Genomic DNA, 21,068 nt, shown 5'->3' on the forward strand with positions numbered 1-21,068 from the left:
AAAGCATGTGCTCTCTGGTCTTGGCCATTGTGGAGAGGTTGGAGTCTGTTTGATTGAGTGTGTGGACAGGTGTCTTTTATACAGGTAACGAGTTCAAACAGGTGCAGTTAATACAGGTAATGAGTGGAGAACAGGAGGGCTTCTTAAAGAAAAACGAACAGGTCTGTGAGAGCCAGAATTCGTACTGGTTGGTAGGTGATCAAATACTTATGTCACGCAATAAAATGCAAATTAATTACTTAAAAATCATACAATGTGATTTTCTGGATTTTTGTTTTAGATTCCGTCTCTCACAGTTGAAGTGTACCTATGATAAAAATTACAGACCTCTACATGCTTTGTAAGTAGGAAAACCTGCAAAATCGGCAGTGTATCAAATACTTGTTCTCCCCACTGTACATGTGTGTGGGGACATTTTATGTTCAGATGTATATTCATGTGAGAGCTGATCAGTGGTCCATCTACTCTAATTACTACACCCTACTCTCTCTTCTAATCTCTCTATCTCTCCTCTCCCCCTTTCTCTCCTCTCCCCCTCTCTCCTCTCCCCCCTCTCTGTCCTTTCCCCAGAGAGATCAGAGCAGAGGGAAACACTCCTATATACACTGTCTGTAATTATTATTCATACAGTATAGATTTCACAACAGGGGTCCGCACACACACACACTCTCTCTCTGTCTGTCTCTCTCTCTCTCTCTCTCATCCCCCTAGCTTGGAAAAACTCTCTTTCTACATTAGGGAGAGCACTGCCTAACCCAATCGTTCTTAAACATACAAACACACGTACATGCACACACACACACAGCACACACACACACACACACACACACACACACGCACACACACACACATTCCCCACTCCCATTGCTTACTTAATTTCTATCTAATCAACACACATAATCAACACACATCACTGCTATGTGGAGATTAAATGCTTTTCTGTCTCCCTTTCCCCCTTCAAATTGCTCTCTCTTTCTCTCTCGCTCTTTCTCTCTCTCTCTCTCTTTCTTTCACACACACACACACACACACACACACACACACACACACACACACACACACACACACACACACACACACACACACACACACACACACACACACACACACACACACACACCTTCAAGCTTTATCAAAGCTGCTGGAGCCCCAAATAGAAAGAATGGGAGAAAAGTGAGAAGAAAATAGATAAAGGAGGAGTGGGGATATCCCCCATACCAGAGCCTAAAGAGGCTTTATCATACTTTAGTGGCAGTACAATATAGTTGTCCTACTGGGTGATATGATTTATGCCAGCTATGGGATTGAATGGCCAAGGAGTCTAAGGAGAAACTTAAATCTAAACAGACCCTATAGAAGAGCTGGGCTTACTGCGAGGGAGATGAAGCAGTGAAAGAGGGATGCATGGATGGATGGGGGGAGAAAATAGGAGTAAATTAAGAAGGTGAGAATGGGGATAGTACAGTCTTTTTTCAAAGTGATACTTTAGACCTACAGTAAGATCAATAGTGAGGCAGGCATTTGGTAGAGCAGAGAGATAGATGCTGGATTGACTCTGATACCCAAAATACTCCTTACTGGAGCATGCACACACACACACACACACACACACACACACACACTTAGTTGGATTCCTACTGTCTTCCTGAGGTGTTGGCCTGTTTGATGGATCAGACTATGTGATGGAATGCTTTGATGTAATTTTCGTCTCATGAGTGCAAGAATATGGGGCCTTTCTCTAAATGATTATATTTCCATAATTCCAATCAACACAGAGAACTGCCTCCAGGGCGAGGAGCATGCATGGACAGTGCCATTGAGCATCTCTCATCCCTCTGAGAGGAGTGACTGAGAACCGATCAGCCTGTCTCACACTCCATGCAGGCTCAGAGCCGCTGCGCCCCCGTTCTGTCAGCGTGAGAAGTGCATGCGCCGCGGGTGGGTTTAAAAGCCCTGGTTGAGCGCGAGCTGCTGACAGTTTAGAGAGGCTTTAGATCCGACTGGGACAAAATTAACTCGGGATTTCCACGTGCTCCAGGAAGAAGGGAAAAAGCAGTAGCGACTGAACGATGGCGACTCAAGCACAGCAGCCACCTCATCTACACCTGGCAGAGCTCACTGCAACGCAGTTTCTTGACATCTGGAAACATTTCGATGCAGACGGTCAGTACTGCGGCCAGGGGGTTAAACTTGGGCAGGACTGTACTATGGGCATATCATAGGAGTAGGCTGGTTGTAAATTCAGAATGGTTGGATAGTTGTTAAATTGATAGACTAGTGCTTGGTGGAACAGAGGAAGTGAGCAGATGTGATAGATGAGGGTAGAAAGTCATGTGTGGTACTGCGGGACAGAGGAAGTGAGAAGATGTGATAGATGAGGGCAGGAAGTTATGTGTGTTGTGCTGCGGGACTCATATGGGTTGTTATTTGGACAGAGTCTTGGGACTCTTGGCAGTGATTGTCAGTCAGTGTGTCCTGTGCCCTGTTCCGTGATCATGCACTTCTGGAAAGATTTGTAACTTTACACTTGTTTATTAACTTGAATTGCAAAATTAGCATATTGAAGTTGTATAAAGGGGCATTTGTGGGGTTTGTAGATATTTGTTGCAGAACTGTCAGGTAAGGAAAGTAGCAAAGTAGAAAAGCATTTTCAAATAGTTCAGTTTGTGCATTTTTCCCACACGAGCATTATATGACATTTCAGTCGACACGTAGGCTACATATAATCCCCTATAACCATGTTAATCATTTTTTTTTTGTTCCTCAATTACGCCTCAGTAAGAACCACGCAAAGCTATGGAACAGAAGAGCGCTGCTTTGGACCACATTTGTGCGTAAAACACAAAAGTCTAATAAAACATTTCCATTCTTTGAGATTGAACATGCGTTCTTGCGTGATCATATTATGTGGTGACGTGGGTGTATTACGGAGTGGCTGTTTTTAACACTGTTTGTTCGCTGTGAATTATATATGTTTCTGGCTTGTAGCGACCCACACGAGGCAACCGGATCCGCGCGTCTCCTATCAATGAATTTACAGTAGCCTATGTCATCACCGGGGCTTCTGCCAGGCGCGCGTGTATTGACAGGCAGTTTGCCGTGTCCTGTCGGGGAATGGGGGGGGAGTGGAGATGGAGAGAGCGTAGGGGGAAAGGGGGATAGGAGAAGGGGGAGCAGTGTGTGAAGAAGATGAGGAGAGAGGACAGAGGAGGGAAACGGGGAAGTGGGGAAAAGGAGAGCGATGGAATGAATATAGGGAATAGCCATATAGCCTTTACAGTCATTGGGGGAAGGATGGGGGGCTCGAAGGCCCAGTCGCGGGTATGGTGTGCGTCACTGTGCGCTAGAGCTGGTCTCCGCTACACAGCACTCAAAGGTGATCATGAAAGGTTATTAACAGTGATTATAACAGCTATACGAATTGCTAAATCCCATGACCCCCAGTACCTCTTCTTTACGTCTTTGGATTTAAATATATTGCATGGTATATATAGCACTGCGTTCTCTTTCTTTAATCTACCCATGCATTCATTTCTGCACTGCGCAAAGCATGTTGAATCCTTCTCGCCCATCCCATGGTGGTCCCTTAGGGCCGTTGGGGACGTTCTGCTTGGCAGCAAAACGCTTAGACTTACTGAGGGCTCTACTAAACACGCCCTGTTGAAGTGTGTAAAGATGTGCCAAAAAGTCTGTGACATTGTGCAGACTTGACATGTTTCCGCCCCATAGCGCTCACTCTGAGCTCTGCAGCCTCTCACCTAGAGCATGTAAACGGTCACACCTGAGCAAGCGCAGGGATTCTCCGAGCCCCTCAAGCACTCTACTGCCCCAGCCGAGGGTTAAATCCACCCACCGGGTCAACTAAGCCATACGCATCCCTGGCGTGCACTGGACCTAGAAGTAGTAGAGCCAGGTATGAGGATGGAGTGCAATTACACACACACACACACACACACACACACACACACACACACACACACACACACACACACACACACACACACACACACACACACACACACACACACACACACACACACACACACACTCTCTCATTCCACAAATTATAGTTTGTGGAATGTAAAAATAGGTCTCACTGTTCGCTGTGAATACATTAATGCATTTAAGGCTTTTCAGAGATGTCATGCCAGTGATCCATCTGTGAGAGGCAGAGGTGGTTAACAGAAACATATTAGGCGCCAAGTGGGTTTGTGTCGGTCTGTCAAGTCGAATCCGTGTGCCAATCTGTGTCCTTAGTCTCATACATGATAAAGTGGGACTAGAGCTGGGGTAGTGGAGCATGCTTTTCAAGAATCATAGATTTGATTTTTGGGTCAATGTCAATGATGCGTTTCAGACTTAAAACCTTAGATGTTTCACTCTTAAGACAGGACTTGTATGGTGTGTGTGTGTGTTATGGTTTGTGCAGAATGTGTCTGTGTGTGGACTGGACAATAGGCCTATGATATTTGGGAAGCGCATGCATTATTCCACTCTTCACACCAAATATTATTCCATGCAAGGAAACAAGATCTATGTCTAACATAACTGGAAAATGTATGAACAGGGCCATGTCACTCCCTGAATGTAGAGATCCTTTTAATTCTCTATTTGATTATGTCAGGGTGTGACTAGGGTGGGCAATCTATGTTTTCTATTTCTTTGTTGGCCGTGTATGGTTCCCAATCAGAGGCAACTGTCTATTGTTGTCTCTGATTGGGGATCATACTTAGGCAGCCTTTTTCCATCTGTAGTTTGTGGGATCTTGTTTTTTGGTACTGTGCTGTTTAGCCCTACTAGACTTTACATTTAGTTTTTTATTTGTTATTTTTTCAGTGTTCATTTAATAAATTAAAATGTACGCCTACCACGTTGCACCTTGGTCCAATCCTTTCATCAATGAATGTAACAGGCCAAGCCTTTTGGGGCCCTATACGAGATTTGGTTGGGGGGCCTGCCACCTATCTAGCAACATATTTGAGTTGCTCCCCGCTTGACCACGGAGATATTTATTTATTTTTTAAAGTTAATTTCCTGTAATTCTACACATTTTCACCTTCTCCCAACACTGAGCTAAACTACAAGGATGTTAGAGCTGGTCCTTTCTTCTACTCTCTCTCTCTCTCTCTCTCTCTCTCTCTCTCTCTCACACAGTATATATATAGAGAGAGAGCACAGACCTGGGGGAACTCACACAGCACAGACCTTGGGGAACACAGAGAGCACAGACCGTTAGAGATCTGATCAGCCAAGAGAATTAGGAACTTGTTATATTCTCAATCAGTCTTAAATATCTACAGCATGTGGATTGCCCCCACAGTGCACACACACACACACACACACACACTTATCAAGTTCTCTCTTTCCCCTTTCAATGATTTTCTTCCCCGTGTGGGTCAGTTATCATTTTATTCCTATGGTGCTATGACACAATAAGTCACATTAAGCCCCTGCCCTTTCAAATCCCTCCCTCTGACCTACCCTCCCTTTCTCTCCTCCTTCCTCTATCTCATCCTCATCAGATACTGGGCCTGATGGTTTTGCTGGGATATCAGACTAATCCTAGTAAGGGCCAGGAAGCTCAGCAGTGTGTGTGTTAGATATACTGTATATATGTGACTCAATGTTATGTTACTGTACTCCTGTGGGAGTCGTGTTGGCCAGATGGACAATATCGTGTGACTGTAGCATTAGGCTAGATAATGAGTGTTTTTGTCAGCAGGTTTCCATATGGTTTAGAGTATGCAAACAGTCATACTCTCTGGATTCCTTGTGGACTCGTTGTTCTGGACTTTCAATGAGCTACTTGTTGAGCAAAGGGCTTTAAAAAAATGCCTCTATATTGAACCCTGTTTTTTTTACAGTAATGGAACACACACTACATACCAGGGTTCTATTTCAATTCACATTTGGTGATATACAGAGCATCTTATCCCCTCACCTCCTTCACAACTGTATTGGAGAAGAAGGTCCAAGGTCCCTCCCCTGACTTTTTTCTCCAATGGGATTTGGTGAAGGAGGTGAGGAGAAAGGATGCGAGGAATCAAGGAAAGATTCATTAAGACATAATTAACTATTATGTTTTCCACAGGTTCAAAGGTCAATGTAATCCCAATCTCACTGATCCCAGGAATTACCTTTAACCCTTGGGTATGTTCTACAGGAAATGGCTACATCGAGGGAAAGGAGCTGGAGAACTTCTTCCGGGAGCTAGAGACCGCGCGGAGAGGAACAGGCGTGGTGAGTGGGTTTGAATACTTTGAAAATGCACCCTTCCTTCCTTCCTGCCTTAAAGTGAGTGACTGACTCCATCCTAGTCGAGGCAACCTTAAACATTGTATTTAAATGATAAAATTGTCCACTTTACTTGACTGTTATCCTCCACAGTGTATTCAGACTTCTAGATAGGCTGATAGACTGGATTTTTATTTTTTTAAATTTTATTTCACCTTTATTTAATCAAGTAGGCTAGTTGAGAACAAGTTCTCATTTGCAACTGCGACCTGGCCAAGATAAGCATAGCAGTGTGAACAGACAACACAGAGTTACACATGGAGTAAACAATTAACAAGTCAATAACACAGTAGAAAAAAAAGAATATATACTATATACATTGTGTGCAAAAGGCATGAGGAGGTAGGCGAATAATACAAATTTTGCAGATTAACACTGGAGTGATAAATGATCAGATGGTCATGTACAGGTAGAGATATTGGTGTGCAAAAGAGCAGAAAAGTAAATAAATAAAAACAGTATGGGGATGAGGTAGGTAAAAATGGGTGGGCTATTTACCGATAGACTATGTACAGCTGCAGCGATCGGTTAGCTGCTCAGATAGCAGATGTTTGAAGTTGGTGAGGGAGATAAAAGTCCCCAACTTCAGCGATTTTTGCAATTCGTTCCAGTCACAGGCAGCAGAGAACTGGAACGAAAGGCGGCCAAATGAGGTGTTGGCTTTAGGGATGATCAGTGAGACACACCTGCTGATAATGACAATTTCATATAATATGCTGTAACAACTCATCATCATAGAGAGTCGTTAGTTAGGAAGTCTCTGTTTTATCTGTTTTTGATTTATTCTGTGTGTTTGTGTGTGTGTGTGTGTGTATTTGTCTATTCAAGGATCCCACACATGCTGCGTTTAGAGAGAAAATGAAGGAGTTTATGATGAAATTTGACAAGAATGCAGACGGAAGAATCGAGATGTCAGAAGTAAGACTCATACTGTACACAAGCACATTCAAACTCCTCTGTTGAAATGTCTGATTACTTTTTATGTTTTCCTCTGATGCTACATATGAAGTCGGAATACACCTTAGCCAAATACATTTAAACTCAGTTTTTCACAATTTCGGACATTTAATCAGAGTAAAGATTCCCTGTCTTAGGTCAGTTAGGATCACCACTTTATTTTAAGAATGTGAAATGTCAGAATAATAGTAGAGAGAATGATTTATTTCAGCTTTTATTTCTTTCATCGCATTCCCAGTGGGTCAGAAGTTTACATACACTCAATAATTGTGATGCGGTGAATTATAAGTGAAACAATCTGTCTGTAAACAATTGTTTAAAAAAATGACTTGTGTCATGCACAAAGTAGATGTCATAACCAACTTGCCAAAACTATAGTTTGTTAACAAGACATTTGTGGAGTGGTTGAAAAACAAGTTTTAATGACTCCATCCTAAGTGTATGTAAACTTCTGACTTCAACTGTATATCTGCATATATGTTCTATATGTTCGTACACAGTGTTGTGGTTGAAATCTGCTTTAATATTGAGTTAGTAGCCAAGTGTACTAATCCTCTCTCTATATATTTTCTCTCTCTCTCCCTCTTTCTCTCCAGTTAGCTCAGATTCTGCCCACAGAGGAGAATTTCCTGCTTTGTTTCAGAACATTTGTGGGATCCAGTGCAGAATTCATGGCGGTAAGTTGTGTCTGCGTGTGTGTCTGTCTGTCTGTGTGTCTGTCTGTGTAAACCCACTGCACTGTACAGTATATCAATCACTAAAGATGGCTCCTGCTATCATTGCTCTCTGATACAGATAACATTTTTGGTGTTTTGCTAAGTCTGATCACTTCGTCCCATACACAAAAGCCAACACAAAAACACATCCATCCACATACACAGAGAGCTTAGAAATATCAGGGAAACAGGCATCCCCTTGCCTAAAGCATTTTATATCTAGAAATAACTAGAGAGAGAAAGAGAGATAGGGAGGGGGTTCCTTTTAACTGTTCTCTGTTGGTGGAGACACACAAAGTCAGGAGAAGGGAGGCTAGACAGAAGGAAGGAGTTTTGCAGTGGTCCAGTGTGCTGGCTACCCCGTGTTAAAAGTGGAGGGGGGGGGGGGGGGGGGACACACAGGAGCTATTCTCAGACTGCCATACATTATGGATGGGTTGCAGGCTTACTGCAGGAGAGTGGGGGGTGGGGGGAGGGGTGATGTGGTTTGGCATACATCTTTGATAAGGTTCTGCTCTAGACATGGGACAGCTGGTAGATTAAAACACAAATTATATACTTTTCTGTCTCACACTCATCCTCTTCTATCTCCGTCTGGCTACATTCTCTCTACCGATTATAGCATTATGACTTTTCCACTTGTTGTTAAAGTAAAGCGGGTTTTAAGGCTTTAGAGTTCTTAATCTCTGTGTTTAAATGCATGTGTACTGTGTTGTAATGAAATGTTAAAAATGCTCTGTCTACAGGCATGGAGAAGGTATGACACTGATCGCAGTGGATACATCGAAGCCAATGAACTGAAGGTAAACAAATGTGTCAAGCTGCTAAACATTCACAACCTTCATTAGTCAATTTCCAAGGACTTGTTGTCAGAGGAGGACCCCTGAGCACTCATCCTTCAACTTTAATGTTGGGTCATTGAGCCAGTTAGTGGGGTAACGAGGATCTGTCTTCCTCAGGGTTTCCTGTCAGATCTTCTGAAGAAGGCCAACAGACACTACGATGACAAGAAACTCAACGAATACACACAGACAATCGTGAGTGTGACACACATACTGTACATGTGTACACAAACACACAGGTTTAACACCGTGTAGTAATGTTACGCCACTCACTGTTGCATTTCACTCTCCAGCTGAGGATGTTTGATCTGAATGGTGATGGGAAACTGGGCCTGTCTGAAATGGCCAGGTGAGTGTATGTGTGTCTTGTTCACTGAGAGACTCTCTGTGTTATACTTGAATCCATTTTGAAGTAAAGAATCTGAATGTGAAAGATGTTCTTTTCTCATTTAAGGCTGCTGCCAGTTCAGGAAAATTTCTTGCTCAAGTTTGAGGTGAGACCTGACCCACACACCCCACCCCACCTCACACACAAAATCCTTTAGGAATTGGGGCAACTTATTCATTTGTGAAAGAGTCGGTCACTATGTGAATTAAAGCAGTCTTGACTATAACCTTAAGGTAAAGGTCATACAATATGTATGTCGGCAGATCTATGGTACAATTCAGCTTTATTGTATTCACTTTAAGAGGATTAAACTGTTTATCACAGGATAAGTTTACTGAGTCTGCACCTGTCTAGACTATCACATCGACACCCTTAATGTTACGGTTTTCTTCTATATCCTCCTCTGACGAAGAGGTAGAACAAGGATCGGACCAAAACGCAGCGTGTTGATTGAGATTCATATTTAATGAAACAAAGAAACACGAACTTACACGAACACTACAAAAACAATAAACGAAACCGAAACAGCCTATCTGGTGCAAACTAACCGAGAGTACACATAGGACACTAAGGACAATCACCCACGACAAACTCAAAGAATATGGCTGCCTAAATATGGTTCCCAATCAGAGACAACGATAAGCACCTGCCTCTGATTGAGAACCACTCCAGACAGCCATAGACTTTGCTAGATAACCCACTAAGCAACAATCCCAATACCACCACCAAAACCCCAAGACAAACACACCACAATTACAAAAACCCCATGCCACACCCTGGCCTGACCAAATACATAAAGATAAACACAAAATACTTTGACCAGGGCGTGACAGAACCCCCCCCCCCTAAGGTGCGGACTCCCGAACGCACCTCAAAACAATAGGGAGGGTCCGGGTGGGCGTCTGTCCATGGTGGCGGCTCCGGCGCGGGACGTGGACCCCACTCAGTTAATGTCCTAGTCCCCTCTCCTTTCGTCCCTGGATAGTCCACCCTCGCCGCCGACCATGGCCTAGTAGTCCTCACCCAGAACCCCACTGGACTGAGGAGCAGATCGGGACTGAAGGACAGCTCGGGACTGAAGGACAGCTCGGGACTGAGGCAGCTCGGGACTGAGGGGAAGCTCGGGAGTGAGAGAAAGCTCAGGAGTGAGAGGAAGCTCAGGCAGGTAGATAGATCTACCAGATCCTGGCTGGCTGGTGGTTTCAGCAGATCCTGGCTGACTGGCAGATCCTGGCTGACTGGCAGATCCTGGCTGACTGGCAGATCTGGAAGATCCTGGCTGACTGGCAGATCTGGAAGAGTCTGGTTGACTGGCAGATCTGGAAGAGTCTGGTTGACTGGCAGATCTGGAAGAGTCTGGTTGACTGGCAGATCTGGAAGAGTCTGGTTGACTGGCAGATCTGGAAGAGTCTGGTTGACTGGCAGAGTCTGGTTGACTGGCAGATCTGGAAGAGTCTGGTTGACTGGCAGATCTGGAAGAGTCTGGTTGACTGGCAGATCTGGAAGAGTCTGGCTGACTGGCAGATCTGGCGGCGCTGGGCAGACTGGCGGCGCTGGGCAGACTGGCGGCGCTGGGCAGACTGGCGGCGCTGGGCAGACTGGCGGCGCTGGGCAGACTGACGGCGCTGGGCAGACTGGCGATGCTGGGCAGACTGGCGATGCTGGGCAGACTGGCGGCGCTGGGCAGACTGGCGACGCTGGGCAGACTGGGGGCACTGGCGGCGCTGGGCAGACTGGCGGCACTAGCTGCTCCATATAGGCTGACAGCTCTGGCGGCTTCTTACAGACTGACAGCTCTGGCGGCTCCGTGCTGACTGGCAGCTCCTTGCAGACTGGCAGCTCCTTACAGACTGACAGCTCCTTGCAGACTGAAAGCTCCTTGCAGACTGACAGCTCCGTGCAGACTGACAGCTCCGTGCAGACTGACAGCTCCTTGCAGACTGACAGCTCCGTGCAGGCTGACAGCTCCTTGCAGACTGACAGCCCTGACTGCTTCATGCAGACTGACAGCTCTGTCTGCTCCATGTAGACTGGCTGCTTCATGCAAACTGGCAGCTCTGGCTGCTTCATGTAGACTGACAGCTCTGGCTGCTCCATGCAGACTGACTGCTTCATGCAGACTGACAGCTCGGGCTGCTTCATGTAGACTGACAGCTCTGGCTGCTCCATGCAGACTGAAAGCTCTGGCTGCTCCATGCAGACTGACAGCTCTGGCTGCGCTGAACAGGCAGGAGACTCCAGCAGTGCTGTAGAGGAGAAAGGCTCTGACAGCGCTGGAGAGGAGGGAGACTCCGGCAGCACAGGAGAGGAGGAAGGCTCTGACTGCGCTAAACAGGCGGGAGAATCCAGCAGCGCAGGAGAGGAGAAAGGCTCTGGCAGCGCTGGAGAAGAAGGAGCCCCCGTAAGGATGGGCCGGAGAGACAGCCTAGTGCGGGGGGCTGCCACCGGAGGACTGGTGCGTGGAGGTGGTGACGGATAGACCGGGCCGTGCAGGCACACTGGAGCTCTTGAGCACCGAGCCTGCCCAACCTTACCTGGTTGAATGCTCTCGGTTGCCTTGCCAGTGCGGCGAGGTGGAATAGCCCGCACTGGGCTATGCAGGCGAACCGGAGACACCGAGCGCAAGGCTGGTGCCATGTAAGCCGGCCCAAGGAGACGCACTGGGGACCAGATGCGTAGAGCTGGCTTCATGGCATTTGGCTCGACGCTCAATCTAGCCCGGCCGATACGCGGAGCTGGAATATACCGAACCGGGCTGTGTACCCGCACTGGAGACACCGTGCGCTCCACAGCATAACACGGTGCCTGCCCGGTCTCTCCAGCCCCCCGGTAAGCACAGGGAGCTTGCGCAGGTCTCCAACCTGGCATAGCCATACTCCCTGTAAGCCCCCCCCCCAATACATTTTTGGGGCTGACTCTCGGGCTTCCATCCGCTCTGCCGTGCTAGCTCCTCATAATGCCGCCTCTCTGCTTTTGCTGCCTCCAGCTCGGCTTTGGGGAGACAATAATCTCCAGGCTGATCCCAGGGTCCTTTACCGTCCAGTTCGTCCTCCCATGTCCATTTCTCCAGGTAGTGCAGCCTCTCCCACTGCAGCTGCTGCTCCTGCTGCTGTTGCCTCTGTTGCCTCTGTTGCCTCTGTTCCTGCTGCTCCTTTGGGCGGCTACACTCCCCTGGTTTAGCCCAGGGTCCTCTCCCGTCGAAGATCTCCTCCCATGACCAGAAATCCTTGTTGAGCATCTCCTTTTTCGGCTGCTCCTGCCTGTTGACACGCCGCTTGGTCCGTTGGTGGTGGGTGATTCTGTTACGGTTTTCTTCTATATCCTCCTCTGACGAAGAGGTAGAACAAGGATCGGACCAAAACGCAGCGTGTTGATTGAGATTCATATTTAATGAAACAAAGAAACACGAACACTACAAAAACAATAAACGAAACCGAAACAGCCTATCTGGTGCAAACTAACCGAGAGTACACATAGGACACTAAGGACAATCACCCACGACAAACTCAAAGAATATGGCTGCCTAAATATGGTTCCCAATCAGAGACAACGATAAGCACCTGCCTCTGATTGAGAACCACTCCAGACAGCCATAGACTTTGCTAGATAACCCACTAAGCAACAATCCCAATACCACCACCAAAACCCCAAGACAAACACACCACAATAACAAAAACCCCATGCCACACCCTGGCCTGACCAAATACATAAAGATAAACACAAAATACTTTGACCAGGGCGTGACACTTAAAAGTCCTTGCAACATTCTTGCACACGCACTCAAGCACGCATGTTCACACACACACACACACACACACACACACACACACACACACACACACACACACACGTCTGTCTGTCAGTCAGTCCTGCAGGCTCATTAATTAAATCAGTTAGACTCCAGTTTGTGAGGAACAGATGCAGGCATTCCCATGGTGCTGCAAGTCAATATTGGGAAGGTGTTCCTAATGTTTGGTATACTCAGTGTATACAGTTGAAGTCGGACGTTTACATACACCTTAGCCAAATACATTTTAAACTCAGTTTTTCACCATTCCTGACATTTAATCGTAGTCTAAATTCCCTGTCTTAGGTCAGTTAGGATCACCACTTTATTTTAAGAATGTGAAATGTCAGGATAATAGTAGAGAGAATGATTTATTTCAGCTTTTATTTCTTTCATCACATTCCCAGTGGGTCAGAAGTTTACATACAATCAATTAGTATTTGGTAGCATTGCCTTTAAATTGTTTAACTTGGATCAAACGTTTCGGGTAGCCTTCCACAAGCTTCCCACAATAAATTGGGTGAATTTTGGCCCATTCCTCCTGACAGAGCTGGTGTAACTGAGTCAGGTTTGTAGCCCTCCTTACTCGCACACACTTTTTCAGTTCTGCCCACGAATGTTCGATGGGATTGTGGTCAGGGCTTTGTGATGAGTTTACTATGCCTTTTAAAGGGCTTGGAAAAGTCCAGAAAATTATGTCATGGCTTTAGAAGTTTCTGATAGGCTAATTGACATCATTTGAGGAAATTGGAGGTGTACCTCTGGATGTATTTCAAGGCCTACCTTCAAACTCAGTGCCTCTTTGCTTGACATCATGGACAAATCAAAAGAAATCAGCCAAGACCTCAGAAAGAAATTGTAGACCTCCACAAGTCTGGTTCATCTTTGGGAGTAATTTCCAAACGCCTGAAAGTACCACGTTGATCTGTACAAACAATAGCATGCAAGTATAAACACCATGGGACAACACAGCTGTCATACTGATCAGGAATGAGACACCTTCTGTTTCCTAGAGTTGAACGTACTTTGGTGCGAAAAGTGCAAATCAATCCCAGAACAACAGCAAAGGACCTTGGGAAGATGCTGAAGGAAACAGGTACAAAAGTATCTATATCCACAGTAAAACGAGTCCTATATCGACATAACCTGAAAGGCCACTCAGCAAGGAAGAAGCCACTGCTCCAAAACCATCATTAAAAGATCCAGACTACGGTTTGCAACTGCACATGGGGACAAAGATAGTACTTTTTGAAGAAATGTCCTCTGGTCTGATGAAACAAAAGTCGAACTGTTTGGCCATAATGACCATCATTGTGTTTGGAGGAAAAAGGGGGAGGCCTGCAAGCCAAAGAACACCATCCCAACCGTGAAGCACGGGGGTGGCAGCATCATGTTGTGGGGGTGCTTTGCTGCAGGAGAGACTGGTGCACTTCACAAAATAGATGGCATCATGAGGTAGGAAAATTATGTGGATATATTGAAGCAACATCTCAAGACATCAGTCAGGAAGTTAAAGCTTGGTCGCAAATGGGTGTTCCAAATGGACAATATTGTGGCAAAATGGCTTAAGGACAACAAAGTCAAGGTATTGCAGTGGCCATCTCAAAGCCCTGACCTCAATCCCATGGAAAATTTGTGGGCAGAACTGAAAAAGTGTGTGCGAGCAAGGAGGCCTACAAACCTGACTCAGTTACACCAGCTCTGTCAGGAGGAATGGGCCAAAATTCAGCCAACTTATTGTGGAAGGCTACCCGAAACATTTGACCCAAGCTAAACAATTTCAAGGCAATGCTACCAAAAACTATTTGAGTGTATGTAAACTTCTGACCCACTGGGAATGTGATGAAAGAAATTAAAGCTGAAATAAATCATTCTCTCTATTATTATTCTGACATTTCACATTCTTACAATAAAGTGGTGATCCTAACTGACCTAAGACAGGGAATTTTTTATTTTTAAATGTCAGGAATTGTGAAAAACTGTGTTTAAATGTATTTGGCTAAGGTGCATGTAAACTTCCAACTTCAACTGTATATCATATACAATATATATTAGATATTTCCTTTCCCTTCCCTGTCTTTTCCATCTCTCCAGGGATGCAAGCTTTCAGCAGAGCAGTTCAATGTAATCTTCACCTTCTATGACAAGGTAAATGAGCACAATATACATATTTGTAGGGAGGGTGTATAGGTGGAAGAGTGTGTGAGAGAGATTGCTTGTATCCTTGTCACTCAAGCTACTAGCTCCATGCAAATGGTCTCTTGCACAGGTAAGTACTCCAGAGACACACCTGCGCCTGTATCAATTATTTTGTTAGTGTTACCTTGGTAACCTTCCCAGTAGCGGTGCGTGGGTAAAATCAGGGGGGAAGCCAATCCAGAAAAATGCCATATTACAACCTCTGTTTGCTCTATAACCTGTTTGTTCATATGCCTTGACACCGTGATATATAGGCCTAATGCCGAGACAATAAGAAGACACAGTGGCAGAATAAATTCAACCACACATTTGTTTCATTACAAAACCGGAGAGCAACATCTGTCCAGTGAAGTCCAGAAACATATTGCATGTAACAGTTACAAGGTAATGTTTCCGACATTTTCGTACTACTAAACAACTATTGATTTAGAACCACAGAGAGTTAATGCAAGTTACAAAAAAAACAGGAGCTGCCTCCACTCCTCTAGCACCATTTCAACTTATACATCATCTAATAACCTATTCTTAGTCTAATACAGTGACAACTAAAAGATACTAAAAACGATTTAGTCCAATCAACGTAAGCTAAATATGTGGCTACTGATTTATGTCACTGATTTGTGTGCACGCGCGTGTGTTTTTGTTTGTTTGTTTGTTTGTTTGTTTGTTTGTGTGTGTGTGTAAGTAGAAAAAACATGTTGACTCAACCTACTTGTAGAGAAACGCCAATGCCATCCTCTTTCATTTTGCCTAAACGGTCTATGACTCTGTCATACAGTACATACTTTTATTTTTTGTTGTCCTAGGCTATCTTGGTAAAATACTTGCTCGCTAGCTTCCTTTCATACGCAACGATACACCAGGCCAGCTAGTTAACATTAGCATACTACACTCTTTGAAAAAAAGGTGCTATCTAGAACCTAAAAGGGTTCTTCGGCTATCCCCATAGGAGAACCCTTTGAAGAACCATTTTTGGTTCCAGGTAAGAACTTATTTGGTTCCAGGTAGAACCCTTTTGGGTTTCATGTAGAACCCTTTCCACTGAGGGTTCTATATAGAACCCAAAAGGGTTCTACCTGGAACCAAAAAGGGTTCTCCTGTGGGGACAGCCGAAGAACCCTTCTGGAACCCTTTTTTCTAAGAGCGCACATCTAGCTGTGTGTTTAAATGCCATCCTATCAGGCCAGGGGCACAATGTATGAATTTATGTTTGGATCAGAATCGCTGTTATAGTCATTGGCCAGTACAGAGAATTAAGTAAAACCACGAGTCCAAATCCCTAATTTATGAAATGGCCGAACACCACAAGATGCAAAAATTAAAGTTTATTCTGTCAATAATGACATTTACCTTGTGATGTGATTGGTCTGAAGCCAAATTCAAACTGGCTTCCATTGACACTTTTATTTTTGGTGCGCCAGGACCATTCACTGCTGAGCTCACTCAGTTTAGCTGATTGACTTTTATTTTATTAATTTTTTATTAAGGGAGGTCAAATGCTCGCTGGCTTCCCTTGAATTCAATGCTATGGGCGGCAATAATGTCATACTCTTTCTGACCAGAGAGCATCAGATAGATACGCTACACATATTGAGACAGAGGGGAGCTGTTTTGTTTGGTCAGATGCTTTCTCCGTTGAGATACATTCTTTTCAGCCTCTTGCGATTGAAGGAAATTTATGAAACATAGAATGACAAAATATAATTTTGGGAGGGAAGCCTGGCTTCCCTTGGCATCCATGAATACACGCCACTGAACCTTCCACAAAGAAAACAGTACAGTAGGAAAGACAGGTGTACAGTACAGGAGTCTCATACTAATGCCTTTGTAATGACTGAATTGGCAGTTGGTCTGTGAATGATTGAGCTTACCTGTGTATACTCTGAGTGGGAGGATATCTGAGTGTTTGATTGTTCTTTTAATGAGAATATGATATAAGATGCCCGGCCCCTGTCTGCTGTTTCACTGTTTTTCACTGTTTCACTAGGATGGAAACGGTTACATCGATGAGCAGGAGCTGGACGCACTGCTGAAGGACCTACATGACAAGAACAAAATAGTAAAGAACAATAGACTTCACTTATTTACTGACTCATCTTTTGATTAGTTGATTGGTTTATTATGCCGTACTGCACCTGGAGTGTTTACAAGATCAGAACGATTGGCAGAACATTTATGGTCTTTTGAGTTTTTGTTGGATCAGGATGTGGTGTTGCATTGACTGTTAGGGCCATACCCAGCAAACGGGACGTCCTGAGGATATTTGGTGACTTTCCCATTAGGCCCCTTAAAGGTTTTTGCGTGAGGTTATCCCACTGACGTTCTGAGAATGTTATAGTTTCCTGAATGTCACTGAGGACCATGTCAGGACCCTTTTAGTACATTTTCAGGACTTTCATTTTGCTAGTCCTTAGGATGTTCTTGGCACGTTGTGTCATGGTCCCCTGAAGGTCACCTGAACGTTCTTGGGACGTCGTGTCATGGCCCCCTGGAAGTTTTGTCTAGTTCCAGGTTTGTTCTGGGGATGTCCCCAAGGATGTTTTTAACATGTTCTTGGGACATTGTGTCAGGAAATAAGTAAATCCCTAGCATTGCCAAAATATAAACAGCTGTGCCTGGATCAGTGGTTCACCAATCAGGGCCTTGTGTCACGTTCGTCATATTGATGAGACCAAGGCGCAGCGTGATATGAATACATACTTCTTTTAATAAAGAAAGAACACTAAACAAACTAACAAAATGACCGTGACGCTATATCAACTGAGTGCTGACAGGCAACTACACATAGACAATAACCCACAAAACCAAAATGGAAAATGGCAACCTAAATAAGGTCCCCAATCAGAGACAACGATAAACAGCTGCCTCTGATTGGGAACCAATTCAGGCCACCATAGACCTACATTTACCTAGACATACCAAAACCCCATAGATATACAAAAACCCTAGACAAGGCAAAAACACACATACCACCCCGTCACACCCTGAACTAACCAAAATAATAAAGAAAACAAAGATAACTAAGGTCAGGGCGTGACAGTACCCCCCCAAAGGTGCGGACTCCCGGCCGCAAACCTAAACCTATATGGGATGGTCTGGGTGGGCATCTAACCTCGGTGGCGGCTCTGGTTCTGGACGCCGCCCCCCTTCTTTACACTGAATCTCCTCTTGTAGCATTGACCCGTGGATCATCGTCGGAGGCTCTGGACTGCGGATCCTCGCCGTAGGCCCCGGGCTGGGGACCCTCACTGCGTGGATCATCGCTGGGGAGGAGGAACAGGGCGTACTGGACTGCTGAGGCGCACTGTAGGCCTGGTGTGTGGTGCCGGCACTGGTGGTACCGGGCTGGGGACTCGCACCTCAGGGCAAGTGCAAGGAGGAGGAAAAGGGCGTACTGGACCCTGGAGGCGTACTGGAGGAAGAGTGCGAGGAGTAGGAACAGGACACACCGGGTTGTGAAGGTACACTGGAGACCTGGTGTGTATAGCCGGCATCAATTGTTCCTGAACTTTAACATGTTTCAGGATGAGTACGAGGAACTGACACAGGTGGCATCGGACAGCTAACACGCTCCTCAGGGCGAATGCCGTGCATACTACGCCAACCCAACAGCTCTCTCTCTCTTCACTCTCCTCCAATTTCATCAACAACTCCTTGAATGTCTCATAATCTCCCCTCCGTTCACTCTCCTCCAATCTGTCCAAAAACTCCTCGACAATCTCAGACTCACCCCTTCAACTTCGCTGACTGCTCCATGTGCCCACCCCCCAAAAAATATTGGGGTTTCTGTGGCCTACCTCCCCGACGTCGTTGCTGTCCTCTCTTACTTCGCCGTTCCTCCTGCGCAGTTTCCACCTGCCTCCATGGTAGGCGATCCTCTCCTGCCAAAATCTCCTCCCACGTCCAGGATCCTTTACCATCCAGTATTTCATGCCAGGTCCATTTTTCCACAAAGCGCCGTTCCTCCCTTTCACGCTGCTTGGTCCTGGTTTGGTGGGTTATTCTGTCACGTTCGTCATAACGATGAGACCAAGGCGCAGCGTGATATGAATACATACTTCTTTTAATAAAGAAAGAACACTAAACAAACTAACAAAATAACAAAACGAACGAGACGCTATATAAACCGAGTGCTGACAGGCACTAGACAACAACCCACAAAACCAAAATGGAAAATGGCAACCTAAATAGGATCCCCAATCAGAGACAACGATAAACAGCTGCCTCTGATTGGGAACCAGTTCAGGCCACCATAGACCTACATTTACCTAGACTTACCAAAACCCCATAGATATACAAAAACCCTAGAAAAGACAAAAACAAACATACCACCCCGTCACACCCTGAACTAACCAAAATAATAAAGAAAGCAAAGATAACTACGGTCATGGCGTGACACCTTGATAGTCTTGGCAACAGTAACAAGAGGTGATGTGTAATGAAACTAGGGTGTGTGTGCCCAAGGTAGATTTTTTTTGGGGGGAGGAAATGTTTCTTTGCGACTGGTAACTAGGCAAAAATCTTCATGGGACCATGACCCAACATCCCAAGAAAGTCCTAAAAAAAAGTCCTTCGGACGTTCCCCAAGACCAACTGGGAACTAGACAAAACCTACCAGGGTACCATGACACAAAGTCCTGATGACTTCAGGCGACCATTTTGTGAAGTCCTGGGGACGTCCTAACGACTCATGATTGTTTACAGGGTAGACACCATAGTTAATGACATCATTGGCTGAGGCACTAGCACTCACGTCTGTTTCTCTCCCTGTTTGCTGTAGGAGTTGGACTCGACCGGTCTGGTGGGCTATAAGAAGAGCATCATGGCTCTGTCCGACGCGGGGAAGCTCTACCGCACCGAGCTGGAGATCGTCCTCTGCCGCGACTCCACACTGTGATCTTTCACCTATGACCCCTGACAACCCCCCACTGTCCCCCTCCTGGCATAACCAGGTGCATGTATGACCCCCTCCTCCACTCCAATATCTGTAGAGTGGAAGTGAATGTCCACTTGAAGGCATAAGCAAGACCCTCAGCCCAACTGCCCGACTCTGTTTAACTACCTGTCCATTACTTTGCCCCACCAAACCTCCCCTCCACCCCTTATCGCAGCGTGGCGCTACCTGATGATGTCATCAGCGTTTGCAGCTTTTTTTTTAAATTTTTTTTTACATGCAATTCTATAGTGAGTTAACCATTACGTATGGAAATAATAGAAGGAATATATGATATGACTATTTATTTGAATGCATATACATTTTGCCTGAATGTCCTTTATACTGTACTCCCTTAGCCTACTCTTTGTTTTTTTACAGTTTGCCTGTAAATCTCTGTCTCTTTTTCTATTTACCTCCAATCTCAATGCCCCCTCCCGCACTATTCGTTTCAGTCTGTTGCCTTGTTTCTGAATTGGGTTTAGGCTCATACTGTTTTAATGGAGAAATTATTGAGAGCATCAGTAAATATAGTTGATGATCACTTGTGTCTTTGCCTTACTCACAACCACAGGGCCAAACTGTCTCTATCCAAACCATGGGATCTCAGTCTGCTTAACTTCTATATTAGCCTATAGATCTCTATAAACGCCTAGTTAAATATGTTTCTATGAAGACTTTATCTTGGCCATGCAAGGGAGGGCTATTTTTCTTTGCCAGCATAATGTGTTTCCTATGAAGATAACGGTTTCAATACAGATGTTGTGAGCAGGCGCGTTATCTCCCTGAGCACTCCACTCTCGCTATTCTAATCTCCCGTTGAAAGGCAGCTTGATGGAGCCTGCACACTCCATTTTTCATAGATGAGAACTTTCAGAGGTACTCATCTGTCTCTATGGCACACTAGGAACACTGAGTGGGTCAATGAGTGAGATGAGTGACCGAGGGGAGG

At 45.3% G+C, this 21,068-nt stretch overlaps 1 protein-coding gene across 1 annotated transcript; it reads left to right on the top strand.

The window, feature by feature from the left end:
• Positions 1-1,967: 1,967 nt before the first annotated feature.
• On the top strand, positions 1,968-20,660 carry LOC109873050 (calretinin). The gene is made up of 11 exons (XM_031812101.1): positions 1,968-2,163; positions 6,164-6,240; positions 7,123-7,212; positions 7,848-7,928; positions 8,714-8,770; positions 8,927-9,004; positions 9,103-9,158; positions 9,264-9,303; positions 15,079-15,132; positions 17,171-17,242; positions 19,964-20,660. The coding sequence occupies exons 1-11, from the start codon at positions 2,070-2,072 to the stop codon at positions 20,078-20,080; spliced, it is 816 nt and encodes a 271-aa protein (XP_031667961.1). The 5' UTR covers positions 1,968-2,069; the 3' UTR covers positions 20,081-20,660.
• Positions 20,661-21,068: the final 408 nt, after the last annotated feature.

The sequence above is a fragment of the Oncorhynchus kisutch genome, linkage group LG3 (genome assembly GCF_002021735.2).
Source record: "Oncorhynchus kisutch isolate 150728-3 linkage group LG3, Okis_V2, whole genome shotgun sequence".
Lineage (NCBI taxonomy): Eukaryota > Metazoa > Chordata > Actinopteri > Salmoniformes > Salmonidae > Oncorhynchus > Oncorhynchus kisutch.